This window comes from Vipera ursinii, assembly GCF_947247035.1.
Source record: "Vipera ursinii genome assembly, chromosome: 1".
Taxonomy (NCBI): Eukaryota; Metazoa; Chordata; class Lepidosauria; order Squamata; family Viperidae; genus Vipera; species Vipera ursinii.
The window spans coordinates 317449489-317476821 of record NC_139512.1 but is presented as its reverse complement, the minus strand read 5'-3'; the positions used below and the strand labels follow the sequence as shown (position 1 = coordinate 317476821).

The window sequence follows — 27333 nt, the reverse complement described above, 5'->3', positions numbered from 1 at the left end:
CCAAAATCGAGCTCTTTAGCATCAACTCAACTCGCCGTGTTTGGAGGAGGAGCAGTGGTGCCTATGACCCCAAGAACACCATCCCCACCGTCAAATGTGGAGGTGGAAACATTATGCTTTGGGGGTGTTTTTCTGCTAAGGGACAGGACAATTTCACCACATCAAAGGGACGATGGACGGGGCCATGTACCATCAAATCTTGGGTGAGGATCTCCTTCTCTCAGCCAGGGCATTGAAAATGGGTCGTGGGTGGGTATTCCAGCATGACAATGACCCAAAACACATGGCCAAGGCAACAAAGGAGTGGCTCAAGAAGAAGCACATTAAGGTCATGGAGTGGCCTAGCCAGTCTCCGACCTTAATCCCATAGAAAATCTGTGGAGGGAGCTGAAGGTTCAAGCTGCCAAACGTCAGCCTTGAAACCTTAATGATTTGGAGAGGATCTGCAAAGAGGAGTGGGACAAAATCCCTCATGAGATGTGTGCAAACCTGGTGGCCAACTACAAGAAACATTTGACCTCTGTGATTGCCAACAAGACTTTTGCCACCAACTACTAAGTCATGTTTTGGGAAGGGGTCAAATACTTATTTCACTCATTAAAATGCAAATGAATTGATAACTTTTTTGAAATACATTTTTCCAGATTTTTTTTGCTCTTATTCTGTCTCTCACTGTTAAAATAAACCTACCACTAAAATTACAGAGTGATCATATAATAATTTGGTTTTAAGCAATTTTTAAAAAGTATGATTTGGCATGTTTTATATTCCAGGAGGCAGGATGCCATACCATGGGGCAGCTGCACAGAAGCCACATTATTGGATTGGCCCATCCCTTTGATAAGGAATCTCATCAAATAGACTTTTTAAAAAATAAATTAAAATTAAAAAATAACCAGGTTTTAAGTTAAACTAATTTTAAGGAATCCTTTCCCTCTTAGAGACTTATCTAAGACCTTAAAATAGAAACAATAAAGATAACAAATATAAAAACCATATGCATTTTCACAGCTGAAGGAAAATGGAATAAACAGTCTCATACCGAAACATTTTTAGTACTCCAAAAAGTGCTTAGAAAAATAGCAAAATGCCTAATTATTAATATAAAAATATAGAAACTAACATTTTCAAAGATTAAAAAAACTAAACTAAAGGAAAACTCTGAACTTCAGAGGCATATTCTACAATGTAATAGACATTTATCCTTTGGTTAGGGAGATCATCTGCAATTAAAATTATATTTATTATTTATTCACTCTATTCATTTTTTCTGATTCCCACGAGAAAATATATATTTGCTCCCAAATCTGGTTTTGATTATTTGATTATGTGTTATCAAGCAGACATTAACTCTTAGAGACCACATAGAGGTATTTTTCCAGACAATCCCTCCCATATCTGTTACATCTAGCAGCAAACAAAAATTGCTGGATAAAGAAGAAAAGCTCTTTCCTCACTGGATTCTTATATTTGTTACTTATCTACAGAGGCAGGTGAGGAAAAATCCTCATTCTAGTATATTTTACGAAGATGATTGTTGGGAGAACTGCAAAAATTTTTCTTGGAGAATTTTATAATTAATATAATTAATTATAGAATAATAATATAATTCTCAATTTTGAATAAGAGTGAAAATCCCTATATTACCTAGATTTTATTTCCAGATCTCATTCAGATGATAATGAAAAAAAGTTCAAACAAGTTTTCCATAAAAACCTCTAGGGGCTACTCTCACTCTGTTTAAAAGAAGACTCACTTTTTTGAAGAATGAATCTTGCATCCAAATTATTTTGTCTTGGAGCTCCACCATTTCTTTGATGTGTTTATGATTAGCATGTTTAAATTGCTCATTTCCGTGGTCAAAGGAATACTATATCCTAAAGGCTAATGCATAGTACTTTGCAAGGATATGCTAGGCCCTTGATGAATATAATCCCTCAGATCTTTTCTAAAGCAGACTCTTAACTGAGATCACTGCGACAATTTTTCATCCATTAACTGGGAGTAGTTTGCACTTGTGAAACTTAAGAAAGCAGAGGGAATTTTCAGGGCTTTTAGCTCTCAGTTAGATCCAAGCCTCTTCTACTCAGTCAAGGCCATTTGGGGGAAATGTGGTGGGAACTAAGTGGGGGTGATTTCTTCCTTGAATAATGGGATTCTCTCTGCCTGAAAATGGTGGTGATGTGCTCTCCCCTTAAGAAATATTTACTTCTCCTTTTGAGCAAAGATCTGCAAGAAATAGGTTATCTTGGCCCTTTTCAGTAAAGTTTCCTGCCAGGATATAATGCTGAGAAAACATTGTTCTTATTTGTGGATAATATCCTGTGGTACTGGGACAGAGATGGCACCACTCTCCTGGACCTGCTTGACCTCTTAATGACCATTACCATCAATCGTGGTATTCTTCTGGACTTTGAGAGAAGGACACACTATTTTGCATTCTCTGAAGTTGGTATCAGGCAAAGTAGGGGAAGTGGAGGTTGATACTTATTCCCCAAGAGTCAGTGCTCTTTCCTCATCTATTTAATATCTGATGAGATTGCTTGGGGAACTAATCTGATAACATGGATTCAGGTATCATCACTTTGCTAGATGATTACCAATTGTATATCTGGAGCCCCATCTGACTGATTGTGGAAATGATGTCTCAGTGTCTGGAGGCTGTTAGCAACTCGATGAGGAGGAATCGATTTAGTTTCAATTCTAATAAAAATGAATTACTTGGGATCAGGTATGCCTGGGATTTTCCATTTTTAGTTCTCCATTATGTAGCATTTCTCAGGCAGAAGTGGTGTGCAACTGGGACTGATGGCTTTTCTTGGAAGAGCAAATGGTATCAATAGCCAAGATGCCTTTCGAATAGAAAATGTACCAATTGTATCCTTCTCCTCTATCAGCAGAGCCTGCTTATGGTATCTTATGCCTTAGTTACCTGCCACCTGGGTGCACTATAGATGGGGCTGCTCTTGATCAGTCAGAATCAGATAGAGCAGAGATGGCGAACCTTTTAGAGACCGAGTGCCCAGACTGCAACCCAAAACCCACTTATGTATTGTTGGGTGCTGGGTGGGCGTGACCCATTGTGTGGGTGTGGCCAATTGGGTGGGCATGGCCCATTAGGTGGGCGTGGCTGCGGTGGTAGTGGCAGACTGGGTGGGACTAAAAAGTTCAATCAATTTGAATTTTGCGAGATCTTTTTTTTTCCCCTTCAGAAGTTGAAATTGATTGATTGATTGAACCTTTTTTTTTGCACATGGCGGCAGAGGCTTAAAGCAAAAAGGTTTTATAAAACCCAGCTGAAGGCCTAGGACTGGAGCGATGGCATGCTTGCCCACAGAGAAGGCTCTGTGTGCCACCTGTGGCAGTGTGCCATAGATCACCACCACGATGGTAGAGAATGCAACTTTACAAGTAGCTATGGCCACACCTCAATATGCCCATGTGACACCTATAGGTTCTGAGCTGGTTACTAATTCAAATTGCTAATTGACATTTGTAAAGTGTAAGATAGCTTGGGGCCTGATTATCTATGGGATAGCTTTTCTGGTTGCCCATAAGATCTAACACAATAAGCATACACCAATCTTATGGGATCCTGGAGACATCCTTCTTTGTTCCTGCTGTCTGAAATACAGTTCTACCACCAGAGGTTTGTTAAGTCCTATCCCTGGTTTGATTTAGAAAGGCGTTGAACACTTGGATTTTGAACAGGCTATGGGCCATGATGTTTTGTGGTCCTATCAAGTGATGACTTATGCAAGATAGGTGAAACTATTTTTATATACCACCCCATAATATTATTTCATTTTTATATCGTTTGCATTCTGGTTGTTTTTACTTTTAACACAAGTTGCCTTGATAGCAAAGAATGTAAGAATGTTAATGATTTATTAAATATATATTTAATTTTATTGAATTTTCTGTATCTACTGTCACTTAATATCTTTCTTGGATTTTAGCAGTCCATATTTGGTAAAGTCTATTATTACACATAAGAGACTTAACTTAAGACTTACACTTAAGAGACCAGCTATTTGGTTTTGTGTTTGTGTCTTTAAATACGCTTTTTAGTTATATCTGAGACAGTCATACAATATTGCATGACTTGGTATTTTTTTCAAAAGTTTCTAGGTAAGGTGTGAAATCTCTCTAATTGCTAAATATTGTGATGATTTGTGTCCCATTTAGTTGAAGAAGATTGGTGGTGGTGGCTTTGGGGAGATTTATGAAGCAATGGATCTTTTAACTCGGGAGAATGTAGCTCTGAAGGTTGAGTCAGCTCAGCAACCAAAGCAAGTCCTCAAGATGGAGGTGGCTGTTCTAAAAAAACTACAAGGTAGGAGATAAAATTATTCTGAAAGTGTACAGAGGTTTATAGAGTTTGATTGCACTGTTATCTGTTTTGTGTTAAAACGTGACAACATACTGTATTTAAACATAAAATACAGCATTGTTTGAGATCCAGTATTTCTTTTCAGTGACATCCATACGTTGCAATTTCACTATGTGATGTTAATACAGTTTTTCTAAAAAGAGTTAAAATAATTGTAGCTTGTCGGGAAAAATTAGAATTTTCTGATGAAAATTCCACAGCTCCGATAATTGGATCCCCTGTCAAAGTAAGATACGCTGTGAAGATGCACTAATGGTATTTCCTCCTGCACTTCCAAGAATATTACATGCTCCAGTTTAGTCTCAAGGGAGTGCTTTTGTTACTGCAGCAAATTTTATAATACCGAGAACATAAAACATAATACTACTGTCCTATATGTTATGTTCTCCAAATATGCAGGTGGCCTGCAAATATGCAGATGGCCAGGAATTTATATTTTGTTCTTCATTCCAGAAACGTGATCTATAAATACTAGATTTATGGTTATATAGTTTACCAGCCTGGGCAATATTTGGAGAACAATTAGGACAAATCTCATTTAGAATTTCAACTGGTGAAGAATTACTACCTTAAATAAACATTTGTCCTTACACTTCAATAAAGCTGAAGTTATATGCTAGTTTTGCATATGGTAAATAAATATTTATGTATGTACAGAAGAGTAAGTGGCTCAGTTACTATGCCTGCCTCTCTTACGGACTGGCGTGCTATTTGAAAACATGAGAATGAGAAAAAAGAAAAAAGTAGTCAGATGTAATCCAATCTTTATTATGGTTATAACCAGCAAAAGAAGAGTGGGATACCACTCTTTAAAAAACCTATAAAAAGGGGCAAAGATATTAATTAAAAACGGGGAAACCTAAAAGTTAATATATGGCTCATTCTCAGAAATCTATCACAATACTAAACACTCTTAACTAAGAAGTTAAATATTAAGGTTGGTCTGAGGCACAGGTCATCCATCAACTGACAGATTTTAATTGCTGCTATGCAGAATCTGCAATATTTACATTCTAACAAGATTAGTGCCTGCAAGCAGCATGGAGGTATAAAATTGTGGTATGCCTCCTATTTGCCCAACGGGCTTTTATGCAGTATTAGTGGGATGAGGGTAGTGCAGATGTCTCTATAGCACAGGCGTAGAGAAGCAGATTCTCTGTATGTCCAGAGTCACAGGGAATTGTCTTTCCTGGAAGAGAATTTTCCTGTATCAGCCTTCAAGGATTGGTGAAGATAGGGCATGCTATCATGCCACAGTAGAGGCCCTCTGGAAATCGTCAAATAACCCTTTCTAACTAAGAGGAGGGCACTGCTATGGAAATCAATAACAGTACAACCTTGCTGATTGGAGGAAGCCTGATAGTTGGGGTAATGAGGAGGTGGCAAAGGCAAAAGTTTTTAATTCAGAGGGGGAAAAAAGGCAGCAAGAGCTAATTGTAAGTCCAAGTACAGGTTCAACTGAAGTATGTTCACTAAGAATTACTATAAAAAGATATTATGTATTCGGGCTACCTTTTACAGCCTTTTTTAAACTAAGTTCAAATGAGCTGAAACACCTGAAGCTGCTTAAGCACAGTTCAGAGTACATAATTACTCAGAAAGAGCCATGAAAATAGATTTCAAAATGAAAGTTCTGACAGTGATTTGTGAGGATTTTCAGTAGAGGTTGGCTAGCAAGGGGACTCACTTAGGTATGAAACGGTTTGGTTAAAATGCAAATAATCAGTAGTCAAAATTTATAATTTTGGCAGCTATTTCCCATGAGTTCTCCTTTGCTTGATTAAATCAGATACTGATTTCGATCTCCGGACAATAAGGATGTGATTCCAGCGACCAATGAAATAGCTTTAAAATTGATTGGGTAAAAATAGCTTGGATAGAACCAGGTGGAATTGACAGGTGCTTTTTCAGAAGATAATAATTAAGGAAAACAGCTCATTCTCAGAAAGCAAGATAAAAATAGGGCAGAAAAAGAAGCTCAGGGTTATATGTTAGACGAGTACTGTGTACGAACTACATGGAATGATTTAGGAAGCCAAAGAAATCCTGGATGTCTAAGGCTTTTAGGTTTGTTTTTTTTTTGAACTTTGTACTTAGAAATCACAGGGATTCTGGAAGAATTTTTGAAAAACACTTCTAATAAGAAGATAGTGGCAAGCTAACTGCATTCTAATTGAGCATGGAATTTACATTTTGTAGGGAAAGATCATGTCTGCAGATTTATTGGCTGTGGAAGGAATGAGAAGTTTAACTATGTTGTTATGCAACTTCAGGTAAGTGTTTCTGCTTTTTTTTAAAACCTTCATAATTGTATTTACCACATCATCATCCATGTTATCTGGATGATCAGTTTTACAGGCAAGCCAAAGATATGGAAAGTTTTTTCTCTTTTGAAATACTATGGAGATGGAAAAGGACTAGCAAGGAAAAATTGAAAGAATTCACCTTCTCTTTCCCAGGGGTCACCTGAAAGTCTCAGAAGGCTCTACTAATGTGGACATTTGCATCTGAAACATAAGGCAAGATGGCTGTCTTTACAGGGATCCAGAGGATATGGGGAGAAGATTATTTGATTACTCTCCTATCATTGATTCTTCCCCCCCCCAATAATCTTACAATTCCTTCTATTTGCCCTGCCTCACAATAGATTAATAAATTTAGAAATGACCATATGGGTCATCTAGTTCATCCCTGTATTTTGTGGAGGACCTTTACAATTGACTATCCAACCTCTGCTGAAGACCTCTAGTGGTTGGCTGACAACCTATATAGTCAGGAAGTTCTTCCTGATGTCTAGCCTGAACCTCAATTCTTGTAATTTTCATGCATTGGTTCTGGTTCTGCACTCTAGGGCAATAGAAGAAAAAACCCCACTCCCTTCAAGTTTCACTGTTGCTATTTGTATCTCCAGAATTGCCGGTTAGGGAGTTGCCAACTGACTCTTCGGTGTCCTTATTTCATTTTCAGCAGATAAAAGAGAGTGAAAAATCTGACTTTTGTCTTAAACTGATTTTTAAATAAATGGAATTGTTTACCTGCCTACCTTCGGATGGACAGTCTTAACACTCACAGTGAAAAGACATAGTTCAGTTGTTCTTCCTTAACAGATTTGTTTTCCTTACAAATGGAGACCAGCATTGATTGAACAGAAGACAGAGCATCCAGCTATACCTTCAGATGATTGTTTGTCAAAATGAACCATGAAGAATCTGTTTGACATAAACATAATTGGTCCAAGCAGAACATCATTTTTTTTCTTCTGGTGGATTATCTGCTGATAAAATCTGGTATAGAAATCTAATAATCATTTATTTTCAGGGCCGGAATCTTGCAGACCTCAGAAGAAGCCAGCCTCGAGGAACTTTTACATTGAGCACAACTCTTCGATTAGGCAAGCAGATCTTAGAATCCATAGAAGCCATTCACTCAGTGGGATTCTTGCATCGAGATATCAAGCCTGTAAGTAGATTCTGATGGCTGAGCTTCTCTACATAGTTTGCTTTTCCTGGCATTGATGTTTATTAAGAACAATTTTCCTTGTAGTTGGAAAACATACCTCTCAGGGGCATTGCATGAGTTTTATGAAATTCATGAAATGCATATAAAAGCATGATAGGTAAGGTCTCACAACGTGGGCCTGTGCATGTTGCAAAGGTATTTTAACATTTCACGTTTTGTGATAACTTTTTCTATCAATAAATGAGTATATGCATATGTAAAAAAAATCAGTAACAAAAAGACAGTAATACAACCCTGGTTGGGGACTAAGCTATTAGTTTTTAAAAAAATCAAAATATTCTTGTGAAATTGGCTGGTGCTTTTAAAGAGGATTCCCACTATGATTCCCTCTTCAACAGAGCGAATTCAAATTCAAGTAAGAATTTTGGAATTATTTACAGTACTTACTTAAATTTGGAGAATACTGAAACAATATTTATTAGATTTATATCCATTTAGTTTTGTATAACTCCAAGCAACATACAAAATGTTGCCATCTCCTGTTGTCCCCTGAGAGGTGGTTTGGACTGAGAGTGTGACACTGAGATTCATGCTTAAGTGAGAACTAGCATTTCCAGTTTCTAGATTAACACATTAACCATTATACCAGTCAAGTGGTATTTATACCAGTAACACTTTCTCCAGCTAACCTCTTAGATTCCTGTTCATATTGGTTTTTTGTCATTACAGTCATCTCTACATCACTTTCTCATCCCTTTTGCTTTTGTTGTACTATAGCTTACCTTATATTTGAAAATAGCATATCTGGCAGGATAGCTAATATTCTAGGAGTTAGAAATAAAATACAAACTGATATTGGAAGAGAAATGGGTTAAGAATGATACTATCAGATTCAATAGATACATATATGGGTATAGGAAATAAATAAATGTAAAATTATAGAATATCTGCATTGGCAAAAAGTTATGAAAAAATCTTGGAGTAATAGTTGATTACAAACTGAATATGAATTAGCAGTGTGATGCAGCTGCAAAAATATGATTTTAGGCTGCATCTGTATAAAGATGTTTCCTATATAATTAAAAGAGTTTACTCTGCTTGGACCCCCCTTCAAATATTATGTTCAATTTGGATATTAGATTTTAAAATGGGCTCAGAGAAATTGGAACAAATTCAGAGAAGGGCAACAGATTCTAGTTTCAGGTGACTAGAAACAGAGATTGAATTGAGTTTGGTATATTTAATAGGTCAGGAACCTACTGAAATAAATACAAGAACTTTCTTTAATCACAGGTGTAACACCAAAATGATTGATAATGGGAAATATGATAAAAATAGTAACTGCAGCAGATTTTGGATAGGTGGCGTTATCACATATAAAGGGATACTGATGTATTAAAATCTTATTGTGTTGTTCCTGTTTAGTCTAATTTTGCCATGGGACGCCTGCCTTCAACCTACAGGAAATGTTATATGTTAGACTTTGGTCTGGCCCGGCAGTATACCAATACTAATGGTGAAGTCCGACCTGTAAGTGATGTCTTTCCTATTTCTTTTTCTGTCATTGTAACAGATAAAAAATAACGCTGTACTTTTGTGGCATCCTTGATGCTCTCTGACCTTGGTTGTTTTTTTTGCAGATGTTTTATTACCTAACTACGCAACATCAACAGTGCACTAATGATGTTACTTAGTTGGTAATGAAATGCCTGCAATAAAACAACCAAGCTTAGAAAACACCAAGGAATCCACAATCCTGAGCTATAATTTTTCTTCTATCACTACCATTATATTTTTACACTTATTTATTATTTATATTTATATGCTGCAAATCCATGTATTTGTGTATTTATACACTGCTGTGCATTTGTGTATTTATATACTTCCAGGTATGTATATGCCAAAGGTGCACAGAATGCTACATATTTATATACAGCTTTCTGTGTACATTTGGCATATACGGTAGTGATGCAGGCCACATGACCATGGAAATTTTCGTCGGACAATGCTGGCCAAGAAATGGAGATGAGCACTGCACCCTAGAGTCAGACACGACTGATAGGGAAGCCTTTATCTTTTATAAGATGTAGAAGACCTCTGAGGTCTCTTCCAACTTTATTCTGATTGACTGATTTTTGATTGATTGATTGATTGATTACTGCCAGTCTGCCCAAGGGCACCATTATATTTTTCATGTTTACAGTGCTGTCACTTTAATATATCTATTTGTCGAGATGAAAACTGAATATGCTTCTTCTAATTGCTAAAGAGATATTACATATGATTTTCAGAATAAAATATTACTTTGCATATGTATATGTTTGTTTATCAGTTACTTATATCAGTAGTAAATAAGGGAACACTGTAAATTGTTCATGGTTTTATCCCATTAACAACTTTTATAGAAGATTGTTTTTCTTTTTTTGAAAAAGCATACTGCTCATGCTGAATTCATGCTCATTCCAAAGAAGCAAATTTGCACCTAATAATATTGTGAGTGGTAGTGGCATATATAACTTTTCTTTCTTTTTCTCCTGCTGCCACCTCTAAAAATCTCCAGAGGGTTAGAAGAAAGTGCTGAAGAGCAAGGTTCTAATGGTTTAAGATTCTTCTGTTTGATTTCAGTTAATTCAGTGATTTATTATAGCTCTTCTGTGCCTCTTTGCAGTATTTCAGTATGGTTTGCGACATAAGAATAATAAACAGATAAAAAAGTAGGTACCCAATCCAAATGGTGATAATAGCAAAAAGGTTATTTGGAACAGCATAAGAATAATAAACAGTTAAAAAATGTAGGTGCCCAATCCCAGTGATGATAATAACAACCCAAAGGTTCTTTGGAACAGGTTTATTTTAATAGCCTAACTAAATGGCATCAATTTGGGCAATAACTGAACGGAAAGGAAGCGTGTTCCAAAATATTGAGATTGCAGTGGAGAAATAATGCATTGAGATCCCTCAGATCTTCAAAAAGGAGGAGAACCTCCTCATGAGATGAACTGGTTTATCTGAATGAAAGGTTCCTGAAAATACCTAGGAAATGGGGATTTATGGATTAAAAACAGCACTTTGAATTTACCCTTTTAAAAAGTAATGCAGCAGGTACAAAACTGGTATTATTTATTTATAAAATGTATTGCCAGATACTTGGCAGGTTGCAATAATTAAACATTAAGGTATCTACAGTATGGTTAACAATAATTAAAGTATAAAACCAAAAAAATTGTCCAGTAATTAAACGGGGCATCCTAATAATAGTTATAGGCCTCTCTGAACAGTTTGATTTTCAAAAATATTTAAATTAGAAAGCCAAAATATTGAAGGCGGTTTTGCTATCAAGGGGGAGGCTATTCCACTGAATGCTAATCAATCCTGAAATCAGCACCTGTAAGCCTCCGAATCTTATTTATCATGGAACTTGGTGATCATCATTATTTTCTGCGAGAGACAAGTCAGATGTGACAAGTTTGTTTGTGGAAGGAGATCCAGCAGCATTTTTGTACCAAGTCTTTTAGGTATTATAAATGGCAATCAAATGGTAACTTTGAAATATATTCAGAAGTTAATAGGGAGCCATACAGTATTCACAGCACCTATATAGTATTTCTGATGATGATTGCTGACTAATAACTGGATGCTGCATTCTGGATTAATTGAAGCTTCTAAAAAGTCTTCAAAAGTATACCCAAGTAGAATATATTGATCCAGACTAGTGGTGATGGAGCATGAATTATTGTTAAGATATCCTCTTGCTCTAAGAATGGTTACCAACCAGCTGGTCATCTATCTTTTGAGTAGGAGCGGTGAGTTCAGGGACCTGTTTCTGTCAAAGTCAACATTGGAATAGTCACAGTATCTCATTGGATAAAGTGCAACTTTACCTTGCTGGGATTCACTTTTAACCTATTTCATCCTGTCTATCTCCCAACAGCCTTCAGATTCTGCAACAAAACACTAACAGCATTTCCTATTTGATGGTGGGATGGGGTGGCAATGCAGCAGTGGGTATCATTGTGATACCCTGAATCAGTGCTGACTGTACCCATTGGCTTCATGTAGCTTTGAATGGGTAAATATTTGATATTATATCTGAGTTGCAATATTTTCTATACATATCTTTCAGGATTGAATGTAGGCATTGTAATTAATCACTGCATAAACATTGCTCCCAGTATTTGCCAAATGAAATCTCTCAAGATAAGCCCAAAGAAGAGCTGAATACTGAAGTTTCTTATTTCAGCCAGTGACCAAAGCTAGGATTAAAGCTTAAGAATAAGCTTGAAAGTTTGAAAAGTTAAATCCATCTTACTTACCAGGTAATTGTACTTTGTGCAATGAAAGCTCTAAAGTACCAATATAAGTATTCTCTATTTTTACTTTTTTTTCAAAATGTTTTTAAGAAAAAGATTGTGATACAGAGCCCAGTATCACATTATTCAGTATGTTAAAAATTAAAATGCAGAGCAAATCTGCAATCAATATGTTAAAGCCATTTCATCCCTTTTTAAAAAAAAACACACAACAACTTATAGCTTAGATATGCCAGATGACTAACTATTTGGTATAAATAAAATAGCGAACATTAAAACTTAACCACAACTTAAAATTAGTTCAATGAATACATTAAACTATATCAATAAGAGAAAATACTAAAAGATAATAGTTTAAGATCCACTTAAGCTGTCAGTCTCTTTTAGACACTGGCATCCAAAATAAAAATGTGTCTTTGGGACCACTTAAGCTTTCCATGTTAGTATGGAAGAATGTAATATTTCTGAAAGCTTGGTCCTGTTTATATCTTTGAGATGCATAATTAGTAGTTTGAATTGTGTTCTGAATCTTAGACTGGTAGCCATTGAGATTGTGTAATGTTCTTTATCGCCATCGCTGTCATTGGTTTGGCTCTAACATTCTGGAAATTGATTTTTAAAAAATATTTTCTTAGGAAACCCAACATATTGTCCCAAATAAAATATAGCTATGGCATCCTTACGGGAGCAGTTGTTTAACACAGAACTCTGTATCTCAGAGATGAACCCAGGGGAACAACCAAATAGACAATATCAGTTTCCAAAGTAAATGAAATAGAAATTGGATCCAGTTCAGGTTGAATTCCTATTACTTGACTGATCAAGACATATTTCTTACTTGGATTAAACTTCAGTTTGTTTCCTTCATTCTGTACATTATTGTCCTCTACCAAGGAGTTAAATTTGAAAAGCTTTATTAAATTCAGATAGAAAGTACATGAATCTGGATTCAATAGCGCATACTAGCAGTGTGTCCCAAAACTCTAGATGCTTTTTCCTATCAGTTCTATGTATATATTATGTAGTATAAAAGAATTATGAGGGATATTATAGTGCTCATGTCATAAGCCACAACTATCATAAAGATGAGTTCATTCTCTTAATGTCAGAATGTGTACTCTACCTGACAGCACTGTAATGAGAGCAAGAGTCTAAACATCCAGCCAGAAAAGCAATGGGGACAATTGGTAGCAGTCATTCGATGAGATGCTACGGTTGCCTCAGAAGATTATGCTGAGGGAGCTAAAAAAGACTGAGAAGTTGCCAACTAAATTTTAACTTGAGCACTTAAGTGCTTTGGAAAATTTAGTGATAGCAACATTTTTAAGGAGAAGTATGCTGTCAGTTTAGGCCCAGTGGGTTAGGACGCTGAACTTGTCGATCAGATGGTCGGCAGTTTGGTGGGTCGAATCCCGAGTGCCGCGTAAGAGAGTGAGTGCCTGTTACTCGTCCCAGCTTCTGCCAACCTAGCAGTTCGAAAGCATGTAAAAATGCAAGTAGAAAAATAGGGACCACTACGGTGGGAAGGTAACAGCGTTCCGTGCACCTTTGGCGTCTAGTCATGCCGGCCACATGACCACGGAGACGTCCTCGGACAAGCGCTGGCTCTTCGGCTTTGAAACGGAGATGAGCACCAGCCCCTAGAGTTGGAAACGACTAGCACGCATGTGCAGGGGAACCTTTACCTTTTAGGCAACCTTGGCTCATGGACCTCAATTCCCAGAATTCCTGAGTCAGCTATGGGTGACTCAAGAATGCTGGGAGTTGAAGTCCATGAGTCATAAAAGAGCCAAGGTTGCCTACCCCTGCTTTAGGCGGAAGCATTTTTGTTGTTGGCAGGAAGATAATTAATTACAGAATTGTAGAGCAGAAGTCTGAAAGAAACTGCTATATTCCATCCTCTTTCTGAAAGCAGACACAGGATGAAGTGAAACGAGGGGAGAACTGTACATCTATATCATTAACTGAATTCTTCTGTAATTATCTGGGAAAATCAGACTTCTAAAGAAATGAATGTAGTTCTATCTTTGTTTTGCTAATAATAAAGGAAACAGTTAATACAATTCGCAAGAATGTTTAGTTTTATCTGGTCAGTTCTGAAACATGGCAATGCCTTTCCAGATTTTTCTTGGGTAAACTTTGAACAATCAAAATGGGCAGACTGTGACCTGCCCAGAATGTTGTTGTTGTTAGCTGCGAAGTCGTGTCCGACCCATCGCGACCCTATGGACAACATTCCTCCAGGCCTTCCTGTCCTCTACCATCTTCTGGAGTCCATTTAAGCTCACGCCTACTGCTTCAGTGACTCCATCCAGCCACCTCATTCTCTGTCGTCCCCTTCTTCTCTTGCCCTCGATCTTTCCCAGCATTAGGCTCTTCTCCAGTGAGTCCTTCCTTCTCATTAGGTGGCCAAAGTACTTGAGTTTTAGCTTCAGGATCTGGCCTTCTAAAGAGCAGACAGGATTGATCTCCTCTAGGACTGACCGGTTTGATCGCCTTGCGGTCCAAGGGACTCGCAGGAGTCTTCTCCAGCACCACAGTTCAAAGGCCTCAATTCTTTGGCGCTCAGCCTTTCTTATGGTCCAACTTTCACTGCCATACGTTGCAACTGGGAAGACCATAGCCTTGACTATACGCACTTTTGTTGACAGGGTGATGTGAATGATCCAACCAATATTCTGAGTTACCAGAATGATCCAACCAATATTCTGAGTTACCATATGTGTGTTTCTTGCACAAAACAAAATACATTTTCTCAGTTTCAAACTCTTCCACATATAGGCTTTGATACACCAAATAGGAAAAGTATGAAAAGTGTGTGTGTGGGGTGGGGGGAAAGGATGGTACTGTATACACTCTCATGGCTCTCCAAGGAGAATGTGGAGATGGACATAAAGAAAGGTGTCTGCCATATGTGGGAATACCCCACATCTCTGGCTGCCTCTTTATTGCTTTGCCTTGCTCCTTTTCTTGAGATGGGCAGAGAAACTACAGCTATTGCTTCTGCCTTTTCCAGCTAGCCAGGCTGCTAGTGGTAGCTGCAGCTTCTGCAGGCAGAAGGTCCAGAATGAGATGGCAGCCACCCTTTCACTTTTCCTTCTGTCATCTTCTTTATCTTGGTGCACAAGATGAGTTCTTAGCTGCCATTGCCATGCAGCCCAACTAACTCTCCCGAAGTTTTGTCACCTATCCCTCCCTCAGCTGGGCTGAGGAAAGACACACTCAGGAAAAAGTGTATGTGGCATTTGTGCTTACGATCTCTGTCTGCTTGACCATCCTCTCTCACAGAAAACCTCTAGACTTTATGGATGGGAAAATGTGGAAACCAAACACTGAGGACGAGTAGATGTGCCTTGTTAGGTGCTGCAGGAGAGGAGTCATGGGTGGATTGAGTGTAGCTGGAACTTGTCAGACTCCACTCCTTTTTATGTTCAAGCCTCAAAAACATCGAACCTTCGTCCTAATTTGCTAGTAACCCTCTAATGGCTTGTTGAGAAGGCCTGAGTTGCAGAAAAGGAGGTTCTGATTGAACACTAGAAAAGCTTCCAAACTGTAAGAACAGTTTGACAGTGAAAGCAGTTACTTAAAATACCATATGCAGTGACACCCATTGACTCAGATTGACATTGATACTGGGCTCATCTATCTTGATAGTGTGATGCTCCTCCCAGTTTAATAAACCTCCTTGCTAAAAAATATTTATTTGTTTTTCTGGAAAGCATTTCTAAAATGATGAAAAATATGCAGCATTTTATCATGAGGAGTCTTTTTTGTTTTCATGAATTGAAAATGTACTATAGTACTTTGCATGCTGCTGTTCTGCTGACTCAGCTCTAGATTATTGATTACAGCTATTTCCTCATGAATCAGACTGCATTGCAGCAGTTTGCAATTTAAGGATATTGCATATATGTGTAAGTATGATTTGGTTTCTGGATTTGACTGAAACAGAATGTGACAAAAAGACCTGGTAAGCTTTGTCTAAATCAGAAATTTGAAGAAGGAGAAAAACACAATGAAATCCTATTTTTTAAATAGGAGCATCCAAATCCTAAAATGAACATTGTTACTGATTCAGATATTTCCTAATATTGGTACAAATATTTATTAATCGTCATTATCACTGTAAGACGTAACAGTACTATGGAGGTAATCATTGTCTCTGTATTTAAAGGCATTTCACATCATGATCCCACAACCAAGTAAGACTTCCAATTCCATTTCAGTTTTACTTGGTTCTCAGAAACTTTGCTAAATTTTGCTCTAAACAGAGCACAAAAATTTGCCTGTTCATGGGGGTGGGTGGGTGGAAACCATCACTGTATCTCTCTTGCTTTGTTTGCAATTATCCTGTTATGTCTGAGCTTATGAAATACCAAAGGCTATTTCAAGAAGATACTAACTTTGTTATTGAACCCATTCACTTTTCAAGAAAGCAATTATGACAAAACAGATCCATATTTTATTATTTTATTTTATTGTATTCCCCATTTCAGAAAGCTATCTTTTCCCTAGCACAAACAATTCTTGGTTAATTTAAAATAGTCTATTAAATACTGGCTTCCAGTTAGTATTTCTCTTAAAAACAAAATCTTAATGTTTAACATTTCAGTGCACATAACACATAATTGGTACAATTGACTCACCCTTCACAATTAATAATCTCTTGAAAGATTATTATTAAAATGATGGTGGGAAACAGTGGTATGGAGTTTTATATTCATGAAAATGAGCTAACCCTGATCCAAAAGAATATTCCATTTGGATATGGCCCGTATGGAAATTTAATTTAATTTAATTTAATAATTTTATTTGTATACCGCCCTTCTCCTGAAGGACTCAGGGCGGTGAACAGGGCAATGCATGTTAAAAAACAAGAATACAAAAGTTAAAAGAGATTAAACAAGATGCCCATATCCAGAACAGATTCTAAAGAAATGTATTGTAAATTGGCAACAGAACCATACTATACATAAAACCTATTTATTACTTTTTTATTAACAGCATTTATAATCCAAACCATTAGGGAAGGATTCTGAGTGATATACAACAAGCAAACAAATCTAAACCCAATAAACACTATATAAAAAGAAAATCCACTAGTTAAATACCTATAATAAATGCCCTCAGATGAACTGGGTCTGAATGCTCATTTAGATAATTTTATATATTATAAAGTATTAAGAGGGCAAAGACTGCACGTAGCTTGGGAGGGAGGGAGTTGTAAAAATTGGGGCTAACTTGGAAGAGGACTGTTATTTGCTCTACTCCCCATGTTTTCTTGTGGGAGGGATTCTCAGCAGCCCCTCTTAGGATGAGCTAGATTAAGATCTGGCAAGATATTAATCTTTTATCTCCTGGTGCTACAACATAAAGGGTTTTAAAGACCTCTTCCTGGAAAAAACTGCCAAAGCACCTTCTACCCCATTCCCTCAGGAAAAGAAAAGTGGTGAATTAATTACTTGGGAGAAACAGAAAAAAATACAAAATTAATTTGGAATTAATATACATTTATAGCTTTAAATTTGGGGACTAAAAGTACTTTAGAGACTTTTTTAAAAAAGAGTTTTGAAAAGCTTACATCAGGGGTGTCAAACTGCCAGCCCGTGGGCCGGACACATCATGACGAAACCGTGCCCACCCCATTACTGGCAATGGGGGAAAAGTTCTGATTCGTTGCACAATGTCATGTGATGTCACGAGTTTGACGTGTCTGGCTTACATTACAAGTTGAGATTTAAAAAGCTGGAAAATAGCGCTAATGACATCTAGTTGTGAATTACGGCACTATAATTTGTTATGTCTAAAGGAAACTTGGCTTTAGATAAGACTCTTGCTGACCTTGGAAACTTTCACTTTTAAAGATTGCAGCTGGGAAAAGGGTAAAATACAAGAACTTTTGGGTTGCTTATTGATGTGACAGAGACAATGAACTATTTTGAAACTGGCTTGCCTGAACTACTAATATAAATATTATCTGACTTTCAGAGCTGTGTAGTGGAACTATTTCCCTGCAGGAAAAATACATTTCATTGCTTAAGATGATGGAATATTTTGGATTACAAATCCTTGATTGGTGAACAATTTTTATTATAAAGACCACCTACAAAAAATGAAATGGGTGTCCCATACTCAACTTGAAATGGTAAAAAAACATCTCTAACACCTATTCTCAAAGGCTTCAGTTTGACATACTACCAAGAAAATATGGATGAAGATCAGAAAAGAAATTCTTTCCATGCTAAAATCAATACAACAGACTATTGCTTTAGCTCATGATGAGACCAAAAATAACACAAAGGAGATAAAAGAACAATTTTCTAATTAAATTTACAAACTCAGAATATGACTAGAAAGAAGGAACTAGCAACCTATAAAATAAAAGAAAAACTAGAGGAAGCAGATCCAAAGATTGAGGACCTAAAGACAGATTCAGACAACTAAAGAAGATGGAGCGATAATATTGGAAATGGAAAAGACATCTTACCAATAAAAAAATCAGGACATATTTGAGGAAAAGGAAGAAGAACTGATTGAATGGAAGATAGAGCTGTTAGGAGAACTGTGGGGAATTGGAGGAGGGAGGCTGCTTAATGAATATCAATGGGTTCGTTCTTCCAAAAATACTTTAAGCAAATGGTCTTTCCTATTCCAAACAATATGTACAAAAACAGGAAAAATTACTTCATGATTCAAATGCATTGACTTGGAAAGTTAGTTGGCAAAGAAAGAAAGCTAGAATAAGACTGAAGAAAATTGAGGTTTTGATCCATTAGTTGGGATATTATATTATTAACTAGATGTTTGAATATGGTGGAGAATAGCTAGAAATAGAAGTATTATTATAACTAGAAAGATAAGATTTGTAACTAGAATATTAGATTTTGGTATAAGAAGGGGAACAGGAAAACACCAAGAAGTTTGAATAAGGGAAGCTTTTGGTTACCCAAATCTAACTTACTTTGAAATTATAAACAACAGGGACATTTTGAACACTGATGGGAAATTAAAATTAAAAAAAAAAGCAAAAAGAGGATACTGACTGGCTATTAAGTGCAAATGCAATTAAGATATGTTTTGGTTAGAAAAGTAATCTAATATTGTTATTATGAGAAAAATGTAACAAAGATGTTGATATTCAACTGTATATTTACTAATAACAATAAGAATTGTATTTGCCTAGTATGGGAAAACAGGTACTACCAGAAGAAGAATGGAAACATTTGATGGTGCAATGTTGGATCTAGATTGAAGAAGTTAATATAACCACTAAATTATTAATGGACGTAGTCAACACGTCTATGAAATACTTGATTGTAAAAATAGAAAATTAATAAAATATTTATAAAAAAATACACCGATGAGGTTGTTCCAGATGCAATTTCTGAGTTGTCTCCAAAGGCAGTCTCATGTAAAGCCCACTGCAATAGTCCAGTAAGTAGCGATTAGTGCATGAATTACTGATGTAAGGTATGCCGGTTCAAGTAAGATTGTAATATATTCTCAGCATGCTAGCTAAGAATATGCCCTAGCCAGGATTTCCATTGCCTGTTTGAGCAGGAATTAGAAGATCAGGAGGATCCTATTTACAGACCTCCTCTTTCAGGAGTAGGATAGGGAAGTGAGATTTAATCTAAGCTTGTTTTGCTCCATCAAGATCCTCACAGATTCCAGATATGGGTTCAAGACTTCCATGGCATCTCTGGTCCAGACTATATACATGAAGTATACTGGTGACATTTCACCCTGAAACATTTGATGACTTCTCCCAGTGGTTTCATTTAAATGTTAAATAACAAAAAGGAAAACACTAAACCCTTTGGTTCTTTGCGCTGGAACTCAAGTGCTTTTTCCTCAGGACCACTGACGGGAATCATCCATTCAGGTGTGAGCAGATCCATATTAGAATAGTGTTAATAATTCCAGTGCATGTAATAGTCCAAAATGATACCATGTTTGATAATATTGAATACCACCAAGAAGAGCCAAGAGGGCACATTCCCCTCATTTAGATCCCCCTGAAAGTCATCTACCAGATGACTAGTGCCATTTCTGTCTCATTATTGGGATTGAATACAGACTGAAAAGGATCCAAATAATCTGTTTTTCTAGGATCTTCTGTAGCTGATTTCCATCACTTTCTCAACAACCTTCTACAGATGGGAGGTTGGAGACCAAATAAGGATTATGAAACATGGCTGGATCCAAGAACTATTACTTTCTTCAAAGCAAATGAGATTACCCATCTCCCTTAAATTGCATAGATTGCCTTCCAGATCCAATGCCTCATGCCTCAATTTGTCATCTAATACAGTCAGTGGGGGCATGAGTCAAATGTACAATTGGCAGTATTCAAATTACGGCGATCCCTATCTGTTTCCACAGGCCCTACATACTCAAATATATCTCAAATTACAACACAAGATAACCCTAGCTCTAACCCTTCTCTCTAATCACCATCGGCTTTACCCATATATATAAAGTACATATACTTTAAAGTAAATGGAATATAGTTTCCATCTGCCTAAAATATAGGTGAAAGGCCAGAATTGCTGAATAAACCTATGTTGGAGTAAGATTGCATTGTAATTTCTCTTTGGCTGGTACATATACTTTTCCTTTATCAGGAGGCATGGTTATTCCCGGAAAATGTGAGATCCAATAATCCACAGATTATAAAAACTATCCAAAGAGTCTTCAAAAAATAAAAATAAAAGCTACTTGCTACAAAATAGAAACAGAAGCTATCCTTAGTAAATAAGGACCTTTTGAGATAAGGAATAGTATGATCCCTGAGGATTCAAATGATGGCTATCCCTAGAGCAAACAATGAAGAAGATCTACCTGAGATATTGTGTCAATTAATCTTACCTTGTGTCAACATAGAGCATAGGGACCAAAAGGCTGTTGAAATTGACTACAGGATACTGACTACAGTCCTTTTGCTAAAGACTGGGTCATTCCTTAGAACTAGAATCTCATACTCAAATTGCCAGGGGTCCATTAGCTCAAGGGTTAAAACACTGAAGTCTTTGATACCAAAGTCTCTAATGAATCAAAAATGGAGAATATCATGATATGCCATTAAAATGTATTAAAATTTAAAAAAAACTTCAGTGCAAAACAGCAAAATTTCTTGCAAAACAGCTGTTTCACTTCCACCATTTAGTTCTCAGCGATTTCATTAACTAGGTCACCAGTATTTGGTTTCTTGCTGGGTTGATAATGTAATATTTTTTCAGGATCATATTGAAGATGATAAGGGAAAATAATTCCATGAAGAACTGTCCAAATCCCTGCTTTTCTCTTACTTTCTTTCTCTTTCCTGAAGAAAGTTTTCTTTTCTTCTGCCCTTTTTCTCAAGAGATCTTGCTTGCCTGCTTATTGCTTTCTAATTTTCCCACTTTTTGCAAAGTTGTGAAAAACTCAAGATAGGTTAGCCAGATGTGCCCCTCTGTCCTTCAGCTACTTTCTCTCTCCCTTCTCTGGGCAGTTTCCAGCATCTGTTTGCTGCCAAATCTCATCTTTCCGTTGCTCCTGCCCAAAGAGCCTGGCACTGCTTTGGAAGAAGCTTCTGTCATGAAGCGTGAGAGTGGATAGGATTCCCAGACAACAATCAAATTTGGCATGAGAAAGTTTGTGGTCCTGACTATGTGGTCCAGTTGATCAGGCCCTGTTGTTCTTCCTGTTACTCAGCCTGAGCACTTACATGTCCTTAGTGCCTACAAAATATTGTGGGAGGTCATAGAAAACGACTTGAAGGTCCTGCACTTGCCTACAGGCTGTAAATTTGAGACCACTGCTCTTGAAATCCAAGCCAAAATGCACTACTGTGGGTACGATATCTAGAGCAGCGTTTCCCAACCTTAGGAACTTGAAGATGCGTGGACTTCAACTCCCAGAATTCCCCAGCCAGCTATGCTGGCTGGGGAATTCTGGGAGTTGAAGTCCACGCATCTTCAAGTTCCTAAGGTTGGGAAACGCTGATCTAGAGCATGATGAGCTTTAGCTAACTCAAGCAAGAGATACAAGGCACTTCTTTAGAGGAAGAGATAATAATGTTGAACCAATTTTTATATTTGTTTCTGTTTCGTTTTCCTCCATTTTGCATTTTTATTGTCATGGTTTTCTTTGGGTTTCTCTTTGTTTTACAGTTCTTTTGGGCTCGTTTTTTGAGACTGTTTGATGCGTTGGCTTCCCATCTGCTGCTTATAACCATCTCAACCATAAGTTGTGAGTGAGCCATCATAATGCTTATTTTTTTTGGTTTGTGTTTGTTTTAATAATGAATATAATTCTGAGTTTTTTCCATTTATTTTGTTTTCATGAAATAATTTTTGCTCTCAATATTTTATGCATAGGCCAGGAGCTTTCTGGATTCTGAAATTATGAGAGTTTGGCCCTTGTAGGACTGCAGTGAGTCAAGTGGTGTTGAAGGAAGATCCTTTGGGCCTTAAGAACTTCTATTTAAAATTTGTACATAATTATTGTGCAAAAGACGAAGATGTCAAATCCGGTTTACACACATGAAAATATATTTCCTTTTGGGAATACAAAATATATATCCAAAATTGCAACTGTTCAGTTGTGGAATCCTAACAATAAGAGAAAGTGACAGTTCCCTGAAGTTTTGTTTTAGCATATGCTCAGGAGACCAAAATATTTGTTTAAGCCAGTACAATTGTGACATTTTTTTAATTTGTCATAACGTTTAAAAATATATTTTCCCAGATATACTGAAGAATATCTATCCTATTTAATAATTTGTTCCCGAAAGTAGAGTAGATAACAATGGTGATTTATGTTTATGTGACTGAAGTTTATGTGACTAAATGCATGGTTAGAGGTTAAGTAAGCAATGGCTCTCTTTTAGTATTATTGTTTCATGTAAATTCTGAAAATCAGACTTCAACTACTAAATAATTGAAGATAGATTATATCCAAAGTTACACAACTACATTGTTATCTGCACAACAGAATACCCATCCTTACTCTGCATTGTACCACCTTCTTGTATTTGGCCTCCTAATTCTTGGAGCATTTTTGAGGAGTTGGAGGGAGCAAAAGGAAATTTACCAAGGGTACGTGTTGTGCTGATTGATGACTGCTGATCTATACTCTGTGGAATCAACAAAAACATTAGTACAGTTGGGACCCAACTGCTGCTCTTTCTTTGTTTTTCATAGATAATTTTTTCAGCACAATAAAAAAACACAAAATTATTGATGCTGAAATTATGCTCAGCTATAAATCATAATCAGTCCTGGTTTCTTTCTTAAACAATGTATATGTACAATACTCTGTATACAAATACACATGCTTACACACGCACATACACACATACAAATTTGTTTCTGATAGTTTTCATATGTAATTTTTTTTCAAGTGTACTTTAAAATATATAGGGGTATTCATGAACATTTTATTTCCTGGCACCAAAGGGATTCTGTCCGTGTGAATTAAGATGGAGCAGTAGAAAGAAACTGAGTTAGCGACTGAAGCACTTTGGCAAGAAAGATGAGGTTGTTAACCCTCTATTGTACAGCCAACTGAATCTATTTTTGACTTTAACTTGCTCTTAAATTTCTGAAGCCAGTGGTTTTTGTACTGCTATGCTTTGCCCACTGAAGTCTATAGTATTTTCTGTGGAGATCTTCCTTTTTTTTAGATTTTTTTTAAATTGATAATTACATTTATCTTACAATGGTGTTTTCCAGTGGGAAGTGTTATTGTTTCTAAAAGATTTGTTCAAAAATCAACTTTAATCTATAACTAAAATGTCTTAAGTTGACCATGAGTTCATCTTAATATTTGTCATCAAAATGGTTTGTGAATCTAAGCAACAAAGAAAAGATGGACAGCTTTGCATACTTTCACATTAAAAAAAATTAAATTTAATGTTTCTTCTTTCCATTAGCCTCGTAATGTTGCTGGCTTCCGGGGAACAGTCCGGTATGCATCAGTGAATGCACATAAAAATAGAGTAAGTTTTATCCCAGTGTGTATGGAAGGGGTAAAGTGATAGAGATCAAAAGAAAAGTACTGTTTTGCTGTTGAATGTGGTGTTAGGAGTGTCACACACAGTATATACTGAAACTTGGTGTGACTCAGGTACAGTTGAATAGGTTATGCATGTTGCATTACAGTGCACATATATATTTTATTTATTTATTTTACAATATTTTACTCTACTACCCAAATCAAACTGACTGTGGGGTACTCAGAACAACAAACCATAAACAGAATATTTGCACCATTTAAAAAGAAGCAGCTACCACAAATAATCAGTTGTTCACCATTTGCTAAGGGTCCAAAAGCCTGTTGAAAGAAATTGTTTAGAGAGCCTTCATAAACAAAATGAAGATATGAGCAACTGCATCTAGGGGGACAGCATGTTTCTCAGTTTGGGGACTGCTAACAAGTATTCCAGGTGCTTTAGGCATGGGGTGAGTGAGTGGGTGGGATATTTAGCAAGATTATGCAAGATGCTTAGAGTGGATAGGTGGAATCATATTTTGTAAGGTGATCCCTGACTGTCCAATCTCTTTTTAAAAACCTCCAATATTAGAGCCCCCAAAATGTCTGAAGGCAAGCTGTTCATTTGCATTCATCTTGCCCATCTGCCTGAAGGAGCAAGGAGAGACATGGATCTAATTCCTAGGTAGCGGAATTCATATTACAGAGGCCCCTATCCACTGCTTCAGATTCTCCAGGCTTAAAAGAATCCTGGATTGAAACAGAAAATGCTGCTCTTCTTAACTCATGTGATGGGCTGTTAATGACTGAGACATTCTAATAAATTCTCTGCTGTTACAAAGATCTAGAGTACTGATGGTCTGCAAGATTAGATTCCATTTCCTTGAATATCAGAATTTATATGCATGAAGCTGTGTTTATTAATATTTTTCCCAGCACAGCAGTTTGCCAGATGCCTTACATTGCATTACTAGTGGCTTGGCTGTTCAAATATGAAATTTGTGACATTATAATCTAAACAAAAAGTATAGTATGAAGCTTCTTTCCTACTGAATGTGAATTGCATGATTTGAAGCTGATGGATTTCACAGCTACTCTTCTACTGAGCTTTTAACTTTGAGCAATTACTCTGGAAGAGATGGGAGAATTTTTAGGATGGTCTGCCCATAGAGGCTAACAGGCCTAGAGTGCTTTTGAAGATTTTTCTGGCTAGTATGAGCAGCGGCCTTGTTGAAATGTGGGTTATGTTGTGATAGATTTGCTCTAAACTGCCTGTTCATTGTGCAAAACTCATTCAGTCACTTATCAATTAAGTAAGTTAAGATATAACTAGAATATAACACGGAATCTTGCAAATAGCCTTCAGTACAAAGAAAGTTAAAAGATAATCAATCTCCTTCAGTGTAGCAGCTTGAATATTTAGGCATATTTCAGGATACTATTTAGAATAACAGCAAAATCAAGCCAGTTCCAGTACAGTGGGACGTACACTAGGCTACAATGCAGAATGTTTAAAGGGGAGAAAAAGAGGTCTTGTCTTCATGAAATCTATAAATTTCAACTTTGAATTTCTTCCACCTTTAGTCTCGTTTATGTCTCTTTTGGCATTACAAAATAGTAGGCGCGTTCTTTCTTGACCTTTGTAGTTAAAACACATCATAATGTGCAGCATTACTGATCTGGAGGAATTTCTCAACAGACAAGACAATGCAGAAAACTGCACTGAAATTAGAACATATGAGAATTACTGCTTTTGATTTTTAATTCTGGTTACATGAACGATTTACTATATACATATGCTGCATATACAATCGACATTTTTGTAATGGCTCCTGGGTAGCAATAGTGTCCTGCTGTTGTAAACAGTGTTGGCACCTACAATATTTTTAAACTATTTTTTTATTGCAGGAAATGGGCCGACATGATGATCTATGGTCCCTTTTTTACATGCTGGTAGAGTTTGCAGTTGGTCAGCTTCCATGGCGCAAGATTAAAGATAAGGTAGAAAATATAGTCAGCAACAATACAATATCCTTCTTTTCAAAATGAATAATAAAGCAATAAAAAACCCTGCTGGATTCTATAAAGGCCTATGGAATGTCCACAGCAGTACATTAGAACATTTTCGTGATTGTGTATGCCAGCAGTCAAAATTTCAGTGTTCAGAAACAATTTTGTTTTTGATCCTTGAATTATATATAATCCCCACAGTTAATAGATGTTAATATCTTAACTTGAGCCCATTTACTGTCTTGTTTTGTTTGCCAATGATATTTTTTATTTGTAGTATTCTATATGATGATGGAATCTGGAATTTTCCAGAGGGCTTTTCTGGAGAGCTTTTAGAGTATAATGCCAGATATTTTATTTAATTTTTAATGTATTTATCTTATATATTATTACTATATTTATTATTTTTTGTCAGCCATCAAGATCTTGTTTATGATTACAGCAGGATATACATACATACATACATACATACATACATACATACATGCAAACAAATGCATTTTATCTCTCTAGGAACAAGTTGGTATGATTAAAGAGAAATATGAACATCGAATGCTGCTAAAACATATGCCTTCTGAGTTCCACCTTTTTCTGGATCACATTGCAAATCTGGATTATTTCACCAAACCAGATTATCAGGTAAAATCCTGTTTTTAATTACTATCTTGAAACAATTAGAAGACAATCATTTCAATTTCCCACATGAAACTGATTTAATAAGAACCAGTAGTTTTCAGTATACATTGCAGGACTTCCCCTCAGTGAGCAGACAGGTGTCTAAAGGTGAAGATTATCTTAGTCCCAAATTGTTGGGAGTTTTGTAAATCAGGACCAAATTTTTCAATATGGCTCAGTAATAATTGGGAGTTATTTCAGTTGCTTCAACAAACGTACAACATGTGCAGGGACAGCAATTTACTCAGCAACCTCGTAACATTACTCTGCACCAGCTGCAACTTCTAGAGCATGGCAAAAATACCCTGTATATACTAATGAATACATAACCAGGGTGTAGATACTAATACTACTGCTAATCCTTGCAGAAAGGAACAAAATCACTCTAACATAATGGCCCCAACTCACAAAGACCATCTAGAAAAGTAACATGGACAACCCTATCGAAGCCGCTGAGAACTCAAGTAGTGTCAGGAGAGCTGTACTTCCCCTTACTCTTCCAATAAATGT

The 27333-nt window shown here is 36.6% G+C and overlaps 1 protein-coding gene across 3 annotated transcripts in view; it reads left to right on the top strand.

Annotated features, from left to right (window-relative positions):
• Positions 1-27333, top strand: part of TTBK1 (tau tubulin kinase 1) — a 101978-nt gene that overhangs the window by 32061 nt on the left and 42584 nt on the right. Inside the window, exons 4-10 of one of the 3 annotated variants that reach the window (XM_083373497.1) lie at positions 4189-4336; positions 6593-6666; positions 7712-7852; positions 9278-9382; positions 24080-24145; positions 26047-26139; positions 26662-26787. In XM_083373497.1, coding sequence (XP_083229623.1) covers positions 4189-4336; positions 6593-6666; positions 7712-7852; positions 9278-9382; positions 24080-24145; positions 26047-26139; positions 26662-26787 — 753 coding nt within the window. Of the gene's footprint in view, positions 1-4188; positions 4337-6592; positions 6667-7711; positions 7853-9277; positions 9383-22228; positions 22396-24079; positions 24146-26046; positions 26140-26661; positions 26788-27333 lie in introns of those variants that run through there. The other 2 variants (XM_083373498.1, XM_083373499.1) reach the window with 2 other exon arrangements.